This window comes from Pelodiscus sinensis, chromosome 8 (assembly GCF_049634645.1).
Source record: "Pelodiscus sinensis isolate JC-2024 chromosome 8, ASM4963464v1, whole genome shotgun sequence".
Taxonomy (NCBI): domain Eukaryota; kingdom Metazoa; phylum Chordata; order Testudines; family Trionychidae; genus Pelodiscus; species Pelodiscus sinensis.
In genome coordinates, this window is record NC_134718.1 from 55,970,594 (window position 1) to 55,985,322 (window position 14,729).

At 38.8% G+C, this 14,729-nt stretch overlaps 1 protein-coding gene across 4 annotated transcripts in view; it reads right to left on the bottom strand.

Moving 5' to 3' along the window:
• The window catches only part of LOC102450996 (disintegrin and metalloproteinase domain-containing protein 9-like), a 57,980-nt gene that overhangs the window by 38,608 nt on the left and 4,643 nt on the right, over positions 1–14,729 (bottom strand). Inside the window, exons 2-5 of one of the 4 annotated variants that reach the window (XM_006136089.4) lie at positions 9,073–9,167; positions 5,210–5,286; positions 4,487–4,565; positions 3,383–3,459 (exon numbers count right to left, since the gene is read on the bottom strand). In XM_006136089.4, the coding sequence (XP_006136151.2) occupies positions 3,383–3,459; positions 4,487–4,565; positions 5,210–5,286; positions 9,073–9,167 (328 nt within the window). Of the gene's footprint in view, positions 1–3,382; positions 3,460–4,486; positions 4,566–5,209; positions 5,287–9,072; positions 9,168–13,686; positions 14,049–14,729 lie in introns of those variants that run through there. The other 3 variants (XM_075935312.1, XM_075935311.1, XM_006136094.4) reach the window with 3 other exon arrangements.

The following is a 14,729-nucleotide window of genomic DNA, read 5'->3' on the forward strand; positions in this document are numbered from 1 at the left end:
CGTCTACACTACAGCGCTAGTTCGAACTAACTTAGTTCGAATTAGTTAATTCGAACTAAGCTAGTTCGAACTAACGCATCTAGAACTAAAAACTAGTTCGAACTAGCGTTTTGCTAGTTCGAACTAGTAAGTCCACATTGAGTGGACTCTGAACAGGGCTTAAGGATGGCCGGAAGCAGTGCCGGCAGGGCATAAAAGGAGGACTTAGAGCATGGAGATACTGTCTCAGGCTAGCCGAGGGCTGCGCTTAAAGGGTCCCGACCCCCACCCCGGACACACAGTTCTAAGGGGTGCCCCGCTTGCAAAGAAGTTCTGGCTTGGAGTGCCCTGAGTGCCCACACTGGGCACATCACACCACTCGGCCATCAGCCCGGCTGCACTTGCCGCAGGCTGCCATCTGGGGAGAGGGAGTAATTGGGGGGCTGCAGGAGAGCTTCCACCCCCAGAAGCCCGCAGAGCCAGCCCAGTCCTCCCCATCGGGGGCTCGTACCCCATTCCTCCCTCACCTCCTTCCACTTGCCCTTCCCTAGCCCCCCTTCTTCTTGATGTACAAAATAAAGATAACGTTTCTTCCAACATTGACTCTGTCTTTATTGAAAAAAACTGGGGGAGACTGGGAAAAGGAGGTGGGAGAGGGGAAGAGAAAGGCTGGGAGAGGGGAGGGCAACTAACATGATCAGGGGTTGGGAACAGGTCCCAGATGAAGAGAGGCTACAGAGACTGGGACTGTTCAGCTTAGAAAAGAGGAGACGGAGGGGGGACAGGATAGAGGTCTGTAAAAGCAGGGGTTGGGTGGAGAGGGTGCATTCAGAAAAGTTCTTCATGAGTTCCCATAAAGAAGGACTAGAGGACACCAAAGGAAAGGAATGGGTAGCAGGCTTGAAACTAGTAAGAGAAAGTTGTTCTTGACAAAGCAAATAGTTAACCTGTGGAACTCCTTGCTGCAGGAGGCTGTGAAGGCTAGAACTAGAACAGAGTTTAAAGGGAAGTGAGATCAAGTCATGGACGTTGGGTCCATGGAGTCCTATTAGCCAGAGGGTAGGAGTGGTGTCCCTGCCCAAAGTTTGTGGAAGGCTGGAGAGGGATGGCACGAGACAAATGGCTTGGTCATTGTCTTCGGTCCATCCCCTCCAGGGTCCCTAGGGTTGGCCGCTGTGGGCAGACAGGCTACTGGGCTAGATGGACCTTTGGTCTGACCCAGGACGGCCATTGTAAGCTCAGGGCTCAGTGTCGGGGGTCTCAGTGGACCCCCTTGATTTTCATGCACACCTGCTCCTGGGTGGCCAGGCTGGCAGCTCTCCTGACCTAGCCGGCCACTTTCCTGTGCCTAGTGCGGAGATCGTGGACGAGGTCCACGATGTCCGCACTAGCCCAGGAAGGTGCCCGCCTCTTGCGGTCCAGGGCAAGCTCCCGGGAGCCGCCAGCCTGGTCCCGGCAAGAGGGGGTGGGCTGGGGGGCATCGGGTGGGTGGCTCTGTGCCGTGCCAGGTGCAGGGTCTGCTAGCTGGGTGCTGGCAGGCTTGCACCTGGCACGGGCACCGTAGCCAGCCCGTGCCCCTTTAAGGGGTCCGGGGCCGGGAGGGGGGCATAGAGTTTCCCTGGTGTTGGCCAGAGTGGCCACCAGGGAAACCTGGGGAGGGCTAGCCTCCCACTAGTTCGAACTAAAGGGCTACACAGCCCTTAGTTCGAACTAGCTAGTTCGAACTAGGCGTTAGTCCTCGTAAAATGAGGTTTACCTAGTTCGAACTAAGCGCTCCGCTAGTTCGATTCAAATTCGAACTAGCGGAGCGCTAGTGTAGCGCATAGGAAAGTTAGTTCGAACTAACGTCCGTTAGTTCGAACTAACTTTCTAGTGTAGACATACCCCAAGTTATTAGAGCACAAACATACAAACATTCTCCTTTATATTTTGACTATTTGCACACACTATGTCAAGTGGAGTCTCATTCTATCAACTCACCAGCTGTCTGTATACCATACAAACACTATTTTAACTTACTGTAACAGAGCTACTCAGAGGGTTTTGGAAGATTACTTTTAAAGGCAAATTTATTAACATCACTGCAATTATTTGTAGCATGATTATAGTGTGTGGCACTCTTATGCTATATAGAAATATTAGATAGCCATGCACAGCATGTATTTATTTATTCTTTGTACTGTGGTAGTACCTGGGACTTTAAGCAGGGCATCAAAGTACTCAGCCCTATACCCTACACAGTATAATGAAAAAACAGTCCCTGACCCCAAAAATTTACAATTTAAGTAAACTATGCTTTTATTCTTTGCAATTTTTACCATTACTGAGGGTGTGTCTAGACTACATGCCTCCTTCGACGGAGGCATGTAGATTAGCCAGATCGGAAGAGGGAAATGAAGCCGCGATTAAAATAATCGCGGCTTCATTTAAATTTAAATGGCTGCCCCGATCTGCCGATCAGCTGTTTGTCGGCAGATCGGGGCAGTCTGGACGCGATGCGCCGACAAAGAAGCCTTTCTTCATCGGCACAGGTAAACCTGGTTTCACGAGGCTTACCTGTGCCGATGAAGAAAGGCTTCTTTGTCGGCGCATCGCGTCCAGACTGCCCCGATCTGCCAACAAACAGCTGATCGGCAGATCGGGGCAGCCATTTAAATTTAAATGAAGCCGCGATTATTTTAATCGCGGCTTCATTTCCCTCTTCCGATCTGGCTAATCTACATGCCTCCGTCGAAGGAGGCATGTAGTCTAGACACACCCTGAGAGATTGACTTCACAATACTGAAACTTTGCCAAGTGAGAACTGGACTAGGAATTTGTATCTGTTTTGTTTGTGTGATGGAACAGGTTGCAGCCAATAGGGAGATGTAGCTCTACCTATGGTGGCTACATGTCCCAACTTGCTGTGCTTTACCTAAACCAGTGTTCCCTCTAAGCTGTGGGGCAGCACAGCTTCACAAGTGATTAATTAGCACCACTCAGTCAGAGGCTCAGGTGCACAGAGCTGACTGACTGGGCAGGGCTGATTAATCACCTGTGAAGCTGTACTGCCACATAGCTTAGAGAAAACACTGATCTAAACCCATCAAGGTGCTTAGCACAAGGTGCAGTATTGCACATTAGAACATCAAGGTGGAATTTTCAGAAGTATTTGGTATTACCCTAACTCTACAACCACTCACCACAGAAATCAATGGGAGGGAAATTAAGTCAATGCTCAGCATTTTGGAAATCCGCACCCTAGTCCCTGAAAAACAGCATTACGAAATTGTGTAGGGTTACACTTGACCACTCTTGGATTCATTCATTTATTCTTATGCAGAAAAAATGGAGATTCTGAACAACAATTTTTTTTGGTAATCAGTCAATGGTACATTGAAAAGTGAAAAGCAAAAAATAATACCTAAGGCCTTCACATGTACTAAGAGCAAGCATAGAATCAGCAACTCCTTCAACAACTCCATGATAATAACAGTATGTCTGAAACACAATTAAACCACATCATTAATTACTTATAGTAATTTTTATTCAAGTGAAAGACCCAGACTATTCATTTGCCTATTATTTTATTTATTAGAGCCAGATTTTAACAGCTTTACTCAGAACTCTACAAGTTGTCTCCATTTGCTTTCATAGGATTACTACTATGACTAAGCACAGCAGATTTTGGCCTTTCATTGGTAAAATAATTGGCAAAAAATGTCCCCTCCTTTACAAGTGAGAGGAAACTCCCAATTCAACCCATTCCCAGACTCTGACAAACCCAATGGGACTATGCTGTCCATCCTGTTCTTTGTCACGTAAGCCCTTTTTTTAAAAGCCTGCATGGGAAAAAACATCCTGTTCAGGAAGCATATTTAAGTATACACTTAAGTTCCACTGAAAGCTCATGATTTAAGTTGATTACCTATGTAGGTGCTTTCCTGAGCAGGAAACAAAACTTAAGCATAAGCTTAAGTGTTTTTCTGAAACAAGGCTTCAAAACTGGGTAACTTTGATATTTGCATCTTGATCCAAAAAAGTATTTTATACAATGGCTGTATAGTCAAATAACCTAGTTTCAATCTTTACATTAAGTTTCCAGAGCATCCTTTTTACACATATTTCTGAAAGCAGGGGTTACAGCAGACACTGTCATCATAAATAGCAACAAGTTAATCATACTTAAGAGTTAAGATTACAGCAAGGCAACCTTGCTTATTTTATACTTATCAATAATAATGGCATACAAATATTGTGTTAAAGGAGGAGTGCTCAAGAACACAACCTTCTATTATTCTCTAATTGGTTTATGAGAGCCTTAATTCATTGTTGTGAACACAAGTGACTGTTTATGCCTATATCAGGAAAGATATACATGCATCCAGCATTAATGGTTGTGTATAAGTTTTATTGTATAAAAATGTATTTAAATCGATATGCATCCTATGACAGCATTTGGTGTCATTAAATTTGGCTCCCTTGTGCTAATGAAACAGTTTGACATAAAAATTGATAAGCACAGTACCTTGATTTTTGAATGGGTAGCCTCCAATTTCCCATTTTTGCTATATGTATATAGTACAAAATCTTCACTAATAATCTTTCTGAAAACAGAAATAAATTGCTGTTGTTTCAAGGGTCTCTGACAATATATACATCAAGTAGTATATTCAGCAATACATTCTGAGAGTAGCACTTTGATGCTAAAATTGCTATTAAATACTGTAGAAGGACACAGTGTGAAATGTTTTTTAGAAAAAAATCAGCATAATCATTTTGAGTAATTTACTTTTAAAATATTTTTACAAGAGTCCACATACGTATTGTTTTTTAGCTTGATGCATTATTTCAGTTTTTGGACAAGTGGCTGGACTACAGTATACAGTTTTGGAGATGGATACAAACAAAATCAGATGAATTATTCCACATCAATTAACAAAAATAGGTAGCAGAAATCTAATTTTGCACTGATTTATTTTTCAGTGAGGTTTTTTTCCTGTAATAAATCTTCATTAACAATATGCATTTTGGTGTGCTGTTTCTTATATTACAGCGGTGCTAAGTGAAAATTTCATCCGAATTTTTTAAAAATTAAATACAGTAACATTTTCTTTTATCTGTTTTCAAGCCAGCTCCTTTATAGAATATTTATAACCACCTTTTTTTCATTACATAGTAACATTTCGGTGTGGTCTCTACTAAGTAAAACCCAAAATTAAAATGTATCTTAGAATATTGCATAGCCTACTTATTTTTCTTTAATTTTAGGATGTATGTTCCACTTGCAGTTTGAACTGAATAAGTGCGATAATCATCTGAATGTTCCTGGAAACAAAACAAAAGAAAATATCCCTTGATTACGCAGTCCCATACCTGAACATGAAGTCATATTTTCTCTAACCTAAAAGGGCACTACTACTACTTTTTTCAATGTTTTAGGTATACACCAAATATACAAAGCAAGGAATTCTTAAAATCTGATGCTTTGTATATTCCACAGTGATAGTGGCACTCCCTGCATTATTTTTATTATATGCAGAGCTGTGTAACTGTGTTGGTCTCAAGATATTTCAGAGACAAGGTGCATGAAGTAATATTTTTTTATTGGACCAACTTCTGTTGATGAGTGAGACAAACTTCTAAAGAGCTGTTTTTCAGGTCTGGGAAATGTAAAAAGATACTATGAGTTGATCCAACAAAAGATAGTAAACCCACCTTAACTTTATTTTTATTGACATATTACATTATGTGTGGCTAGAAAATTTCATAGAAAATTCACAACAGAAAAGCAAACAACCTGCAGAATGAAAAAATACTCTGCTACTAGAACAACAAGCAGTCCTTTAGGCTGGCATTTTAGGGTACATCTACACTGCGGAGCTATTTTGGGTTACCAGAAGTATCCCAAAATAATTATTCCGTGTCTATTGTAGCAGCCTGTTAATTCAAAATAGATTTTGGAATAACGGGCAGCTAATTCTGATATACCAATAACCCTCTTTCCATGAGGGCTAAGGGGCATTTTGGAAAAGCAAGTTATTTTGAAATTTGGCACTGTGTAAACAGCGCCAAATTATGAAATAAGCTATTTAGAAATACACTTGAAATAAGCTACGCAATTTGCATAGTATAAATTGCATAGCTTATTTTGAGCTAAGGGTGCTATGTAGATGTACCCTTAAAAGGTAACCAATATATTTTTGTTAGTCTCTAAGGCTATGTCTAGACTGCAAGCCTCTTTCGAAAAAGAGCGTCTAAACTGCACGCGGAACTTTCGGAAAAAAAAAGCCGCTTTTTCGAAAGAAAGCAGCAAGTGAGTCTGGATGCTCTCTTTCTAAAAAGCCCTGTTTGCTTTCAAGAATGCCTTTTTTCGAAAAAGCACTTTTGAAAAAAGGCGTTCTTCCTCGTGAAATGATGTTTACCGCCGTCAAAAGAAAAGCCGCGTTCTTTTGATTTAATTTCGAAAGAACGCGGCTGCAGTCTAGATGCAGGAGAACTTTTTTCGAAAAAACCCCTGAGTCTGGACACAGCCTAAGAGTACATCTACACAGCAGGGCTAAAGTCGAAATAAGCTACTCAGCTTGAGCTACATTAATTGTGAAGCTTAAGTCAAAATAGCTTATTTCGGCTTTTGGTGCTTGTACACAGCAGGAAGTCTGAGAGAGAGCACTCTTCCCATACTCCTCGTACAATGAGGGTTACAGGAATTGGAGTAAGAAGTCCTCTAGCTTGACATTATTTTGATATTATGTTGAAATAAATGCTTGTAGTGTAGATGCGGACTATGTTATTTTGGAATAATATCAGTTATTCCGAAATAACACTGCTGTGTAGACATATCCTAAGGCAGTGTTTCTCAACCTTTTTTTTTAAAGCACCCCCTTTAAAAAAAATTAAATTAGTACTTACAGTTTTCAGACACACACAATTTTTTTATACCATTGCAACACATTTGTTTAAACAACTTAATCATAGCCAGGCAGGCGATGACATTTTTGGGTATAAAAAGTACAAAAGTAATAAAGTGCTGTAAAACTTACAACAAAAATTCAGTTTTCTCCAAATTTCAGTTGTGTCGAAGTACCCCCCAGACTTCTCTCGAGTACTCCTAAGGGCACTCCTACCACTGGTGGAGAAACACTGGCCTAAGGTATATTTGTTAGTCTCTAAGGTGCCACAGGACTGCTCTTTGTTTTTCTAAGTTACAGACTAACACGACTACCCATCTGAGACTTTTTACTCTCCTAATAGAGTCTTTTATGAAAATGTGACAATATAAACTTATGCTAATATGAGATCGGAAAATAACCATCAGCAGTGGTAAATCCAGACTAACAGTCTAGGGTTTTATGCTTTCAGAAGCAAATGCCCCTAAATAATTTATCAGGGTGAAATAATGGAGTAATTAAAGCTGGCCCAAAAAATAGCCAACTTCTGTTATGTTAGCACTGAGCCAGCATAACTGCAGTCTGTCACTCCCCAGCCCTCCAAGGGATGTAGCATTAGTGTGAACACAGAGCTGCACTCTAGCTAGTCTTGGGCAACCAAGCATATTTACCTGTATCAAAAACCAAACTAGCTCCTGACTGAACCCAGAATCCAAGGAGTGCAAAGGTAGCTTACAGCCTACACTTTATGCTGAGCAAAGCTTGTCTCGACTGATGAAGCAGGGCCTCTGTGATTCAATTATTAAGCCAGGTTGGTGATGGGATGAACTGTTGCATCTTTCATTACAACATCTCCTCCAATACACTTAGAAAAACAATAACTTTCATCTCATTTCAAATGGACACTAGACATACTACTAAAGCTTTTGGCATAAAACTTACCATGGGACTTTTGAAAATAATTGTATGGGATAAGTGGAGAATAAGCTGTGCTTAAAAAATGGACTGTCTTATCATAACGAGTGGAATATGGAATGATTATTTTTGTGATTTCCCAATAAAAATTCAAATGGATAGGTTATTAATGGTGGGTTATTAAAAAGCACTCAGCATTGGCCTAACTCTATTGTAATAGAAGACAATTGGAGTGGTGCTGTTGACTCCAATCGGAGTAAATTTAGGCTGCCACCCAGCACTTTTGAAAATCACAATCCAAACAGCTGCATTTTAATAATTATGCCGTAAAAAATGTACGGGATCATCCAAACGAGACAAATGTGGAAAATCATCTCTTCTTTTGTAAAATCAGCATCTGTATTCTTCTCACATGACTATTTATCCTTCTTAAATTAAAAACAGTCTTTAAAAATAATTAATTAATATTTAATATCTGGTTATTACTTGTAATGTCAATACAGTTCATGCATATCAATGTAATTTATCTTACACCTTAGATGGTTCATTTAAATATTTTATTACAAAAAGAGCAGGAAAATTATTCATTGTGTAGAGCAAAAACAGAGTCTCTGAGGCCCAACTATAATATAACGCCTTATGCAAATCATCACAGTCTAACAAACAATGTTTAAATAGATTCCACAGGTCAGTTCATCAAAAGATGAATACACTGATCCATTATCCAGTATTTCCTTGGCAATTACCATACTCTAACTTGGTGGCAAAAATTATCTCAGACGTCCCTTAATATTTTTTTTCTTTCTAGGGAATTTAGTGTCAAGTTCATCACCCCTTATTCAATTATCTTCAAGGAATTAATAGGACTAGTTGTGCAATACAGGTATTTTGGCCTTTATTTATGGTACAGAATAAAAATTAGGGTGACTGAAGTCCTCTGGTTAGTCAAAGAACAGTCATAGCATGGACAGTGTCAGTTCAAACTTCTGTAAACTGTCTCATTTGACCCAAAGAAAACATCTTGCAATTTTCTGGATAGTCACTCAAATTTTTGTCTCTGCTAAGATTGCCGACAAAGGTAACAACTGAACTAGAGGTTTGTGTGATGTGAACTGAGAACACCTTCTCATGCCTGTTCTGAAGCCAATTCTTAGAGTACAGTAAATACAATCACAAATATGGATCCTGTTGACAAGTATTAGAAGAGATTACTTACAATTCTACACTGTATGTTGTATTCCTTAGATATGCTGTAGTGCAATATTAACAGTTACAATTCAGAAAAATAAGTTTGGATAGAAAAACAAACCTCATGTAAATACGTATGACGTCTCTCTCTGCCTGTCAAATGTCGAGGAGTAATAATTTCAAATGTTGAAAGCCTAGATGTCTGAGAGGCTGCACCTAAAAATAACATTTAAAATCTCTAAAGAAATAGAAAGTGTATATAATACACAAACTTTGCTCACAATGGTCACCATAGAAAATCAGTTTAATCAGGGGCAGCTAACTGCAGGAAGAGAAAGAATAGGCTCATCGTTAAGGCAGTTGAATGCCATAGTACAGTGTTTCTCAACCAGTGGTACGAGTACCTTTAGGAGTACTTGAGAGAAGTCTGGGGGGTACTTCGACACAACTGAAATTTGGAGAAAACTGATTTTTTGTTGTAAGTTGTACAGCGCTTTATTATTTTTGTACTTTTTATACCCAAAAATTTCATTGCCTGCCCAGCTATGATTAAGTTGTTTAAACAAATGTGTTGCAATGGTAGAAAAAAAATGTGTGTGTCTGAAAACTGTAAGTACTAGGGGTACTTCTAATTTAATTTTTTTAAAGGGGATACTTATAACTTTTTTTTAAAAAGGGGTATTTTATAAAAAAAAGGTTGAGAAACATTGCCATAGTAAACTGGTTTCTATTCCTGCCATGGCTATATTCCTATGCTATGCTCGGCAAGTCAAGTAAAGAAAATTTTCACAGGCGACCAGGATGTTTTTCATTTTCTGGGTATGCAGTTTGAGGCTTCTAGGAGCTAATTTGCAGAAGTGCTGAGTGCCCATAACTGCATCTAAAGCCAATAAAGGCATGTCAACATTGCAATTAAACTGCCCTCCTCACCCCTTTTCCCCCAGCTGGCCCAGGTCAGCAGATTTGGGTTTGTAGGGCTTGGACTAAGACAGTGGTGAGCAACCTATGCCCTGCAGGCCGCATGTGGCCAATCAGGGTTCTATGTGTGGCCTACGAGACATTTTATTTACTATTGCCCATGCATAGGGTTGCCAGATTCCACTGGTTTCTGTCTGCATAGGTTTTTTTCCCTACTGTTGTCTTTTTCCTTTCAATAAAGCAGTTAAACTCACTTTTGCCTGCGTTTTTTAAGCTGAATTTATATACTGTATTTTATCTATTAACAGGTTCCTGAGGTTACTGAAGTGGCTAGCAACTCTGGTCATGAAGCTAATCCTTACAACACTTCTTTTTCGAGTATGCCTTAATACTTTCACTTGAAATTTCAACATCTCAATCTTTGTACCATCTGAATTATGAATAATGGTGATATACTTTTTCTTAACAGATTGACAATCTTGTTAATAATTTTTCTTATTTCATCTAAAAGTACATTTGATTGTATACTCACTTAAAGGCCTTTTTTTTTGCTTTATTATTTCGAAGAGTATTTAAAACATATATAGCATTAAGTGAACTCCTTTTTCCACTACCTGATATCAATTGTTAACTAGCTAGCTGCTAGTGGTTGTCAATTTGTGAACCATTCTAGTACATCTATCATGCACTGCTTACATAAACACAATCTGTATTAACTCTACTAGAGATTATTTTATTTTTCAGACCTAGGCAGAAAATTATGCCTGGATGCTGACATACATAAAATTAATAATTAACTTATCCATGTATGAAATCCATATTTTATAGTACTCTCCTTATGCCTTGGGATACATACAATGCTACATGTTTGCCTGGATGCCATACCCCACCCAAGAAATAGTAGCAATGCAGTGTTACTTTTACTGAGTACCGTACATATAATTTGTAAAGTTGCTTGGCAAAATCTGGCAAAAATGGCACCAAATAGGTGTAAAATATTACTACTGAAAATAATTTGATAGTGGTAAGATAGGAGAAAATGTGGGAAGGTAGTGTACAATTATTTTAAAATAATGATTCCCCCTCATCCCATTTTAGAATCCGGAGTCTAATTGTTACCTGGAAGTAGAATGGAAATTCACTCAACTCCAATTGTGAATTAACTCATTTTGAGAATTAATACACAATACATAGAAAAAAGTTAACATATTCAAATGTATACATTTTTTATTTGACAAGTGTAGTTCAGTATTAATTTTTAGTATAATAATTCATAAAACCACTTGGGAATATGCAGATGAAGAGCATTATCTAAGTGCTAAGAATGATTGTTATTATTCTATAGTATATTTCATAAACATTTTGATTATACTAGACTTCAGCCCTCTGCTATTAAACCTTTGCTAAGAAAACTTGATTTGTAAATTATGGGTATGTATTAGCAAAGTGAAAGTTAATAAGTTGTTTAATAGCTAGGAAGCCATTGAAATACAAAAAAACTCTGTATTTCAATGGCTTCCTAACTATTTAACATCTAATGGAAAAAAAGCAAAATAAGGCACAACTGGGAGAGGGGGAGGAGGTAAGCTGTCAATTTAGACCACAAACTGGAAAACTTTGGGTATGATTTAATTGTATTATGTATGTAAGTTGCCTTGAATTTAAAGAGATTATTCACATGTGTAAAGCTAAGCACATAAGCAAATCTTTGCAGGATTCGGGATTTATCTATTTTCATAGAGTTAAACTTAAAATAGCCTCAGGCCATCCAGGCTACGTCTACACTGCCCGCTTATTTCGAAATAAGCTATTCCAGAGAAATACTGCAAAATAGCTTATTTTGAAATAGCATGTCAACACTACAGGGAAGCCTCAAAATTACTCCGAGGCAGGCTTCCCTAATGTGGACGTGCTACCTCAATTTAGAAGCTCAGGAGGCATTGGGGAGTAATTACTTTGAATAGCCCTGGGGAGGAGCTATTTCAAAATAGCAGCAGTGGAGTATCCACACTTCTGGTATTCTGAAATACCGGTAACTATTTCAGAATAGGTGTTATTCCTCATAGAATGAGGCTTACAGAAATTGGAATAGGCCATTCATTATTTTGAATTTATATTGAAATAATGGAATTGCTGTATGGACACTCGCACTGTTATTTCAGAATAATATCTGTTATTTTGAAATAATGCTGCTGTGGAGATGCAACCTCAAGAGCAAGAAGAATCATGGGAAAGATAAGAGCTTTGCATGTGCACCCTTTTATTTTTTCAAACACTTATTAACTGCACACTTCAACATACCACCTGCCCAGAAAAGTCTATATCATAATCTCTTTAACATAACAAATGTGGAACTCCTTGCCAGAAGAGGCTGTGAAGGCTAGAACTATAACAGAGTTTAAAGAGAAGCTAGATAAATTCATGAAGGTTAGGTCCATAAAAGGCTATTAGCCAGGGGGTAGGAATGGTGTCCCTGGCCTCTGTTTGTCAGAGACTGGAGATGGATGGCACGAGACAAATCGCTTGATCATTGTCTTCGGTCCACCCCCTCCGGGGCACCTAGTGCTGGCCACTGTCGGCAGACAGGCTACTGGGCTAGATGGACCTTTGGTCTGATCCAGTACGGCCATTCTTATGTTCTTATGGGATGACAATTTTAGAAATAAAGCTGAAAAAACCTGTGTTATCTGAAGAAGTGAGCTGCGTCCACAAAAGCTCATGATACCATCTACATGTTTTGTTAGTGTTTAAGGTGCTACTAGACTATTTGATGTTTCTTAAGTTTTTCTTATTACAGACTAACTTGGCTACTCCTTTGAAGTTTTTGTGTTATCTCAGTGTTTTTATTTTGGATTTAAATCAGTCCGAAATTATCTTTCTATCCAACTATCAAACCTACATTCCCCTTGGTTCAACCCTACTTTCTCCAGGTTTCTCTTTCTGCACTGAATTAAACTTTAATTTCTTGTCTTTGTCTTCAAGGTCCCAAAACTCCTCCCTCTCACTACTTTTACAATCCTATTTCCTCACTTTGTCTTTCACCTCTAATCCAGCAATGACTTTTTGTTTGTTTGTTAGTCATCACTGCTCACTATTCCAACATACTTTCTGCATTATTTCAGAATTACTTCAGTGGAATAGCTATTAACCAGGAAGCTGGAGATAAAAAATCTGTTTAGATTCTGATCTTGGCAATACAGATTTACATTAACATAAATACCAGATTCAAATGGTGATCTTTACTCAAGGACCTTTCCTTCCAGTTTGACTACCCACTTGAGTTTGGTTTTAACCTTGCTGAAGTCAACAGAAAGTCTCCAGTTGACTCTAGAGGGGCCAATGGAGAATAAATTATACATTAATTTTAACAAAGCAAACAGCCTTTCCCCAGTTGAACTGTGGTCTAGATAATAAGCCAAGAGAATTTCATTTCAAATATATGGCAAGATCACCCATGACAGAGAAAATTCCATGGAAGCAATCCAAAGAGACACCAAAATTAATAATGTTCTCTTCACAGAGGTGATGGAGGGTTCTCCAGCACAATTTCTGTAGAGGGTTTCTTCCTACTAAATTCTCTAAGGCTTTTAAGAACTGAATGTAGTACAATATTACTAAGGACTCTACAATTAAAATAACATGGCTTCCGCAAACAAACATGTTTGGAGTTTGTGACGCTGGGAGGATTTATTGTTTCAATAGTTAGATTTTGTAATTTAATTTATAAAAATAGCCATCTAAAATATTAGTACTTAGCGCTTACTTGTTCCTTGTATGTTGCTTTCCATATTCAAAATATTGATAAATATTAACTAACCTGCACAAGCCCCTTCTCCCTCATATGAGGTAGATAGGTATTTTATTCACTTTTAAAGATGAGAAAAATGAGGCACAGATGGCTTTCCAGAACCTACAGAGGACACTGAATAAGGGTTTAGAGATTCAAATTAGTGCAGCAACGAAGCTAATTTTCTACATATTGAATAAAATCTTCCCTTCATTAACCCATGAGCATTCCCATTGTCAATAAAAATTGAATTTTCTCTCAGTCTGTTTTACATAAAAGTGTAGCATTGGAATGGAAGCATATATCATTTATTGATCCACTTATCTCTATAATGCTGCATGATCAGAGATACAGTACATCACCAAATTAATTTTTAAAACAATTTCTACTAATTTATACAGGCAGTCCCCGGGTTACGTACAAGATAGGGACTGTAGGTTTGTTCTTAAGTTGAATCTGTATGTAAGTCGGAACTGGTACATATTGTAGGGGAAACTCTAGCCAAACATTTCTCCAGAGCTCAGTTTTATTCTCCCACACCTCACTTCCCTCAGTCCTTTATTCTCAAGCTGAGGTGTCTGCTGAGAAAAGCCGCTCCACGTCTCCCTGGTCTGCTGGGGGGGGGGGGGGAGCGCTAGCTTTGTGTCTCCCTGGTCTGCTGGGGAGAAGCAGCTAGTGCGAGGTTGCTTCACCCCGTTTGTAAGTAGGGATCCGATGTAAGTCGGATCCATGTAACCCGGGGAATGCCTGTATCTTGATACTAGAAGGGGAGTGGAAGTACACATATTAATGTAATTGAGTCACAAATATACAGGTGTATAATGAATGTTCCATAAATTTTAAATGAAAATAAGAAAGTATAAAATGGGAAATCCAACAGAAATATACAATTATTTTCAGGGAAATTCTCTCACATCACAGAAGACCTGAAATTCATCACAGACAAGGGCTACAGTTATTCCAACTGTCACAATCAATACTTTGTACAGAGCATAGCATGATGGGGTTTTGGCTTCTAAGCACTACCATAGAACAATGAAGTGAAATCAAGGAACATAAACCCATCTACTTGA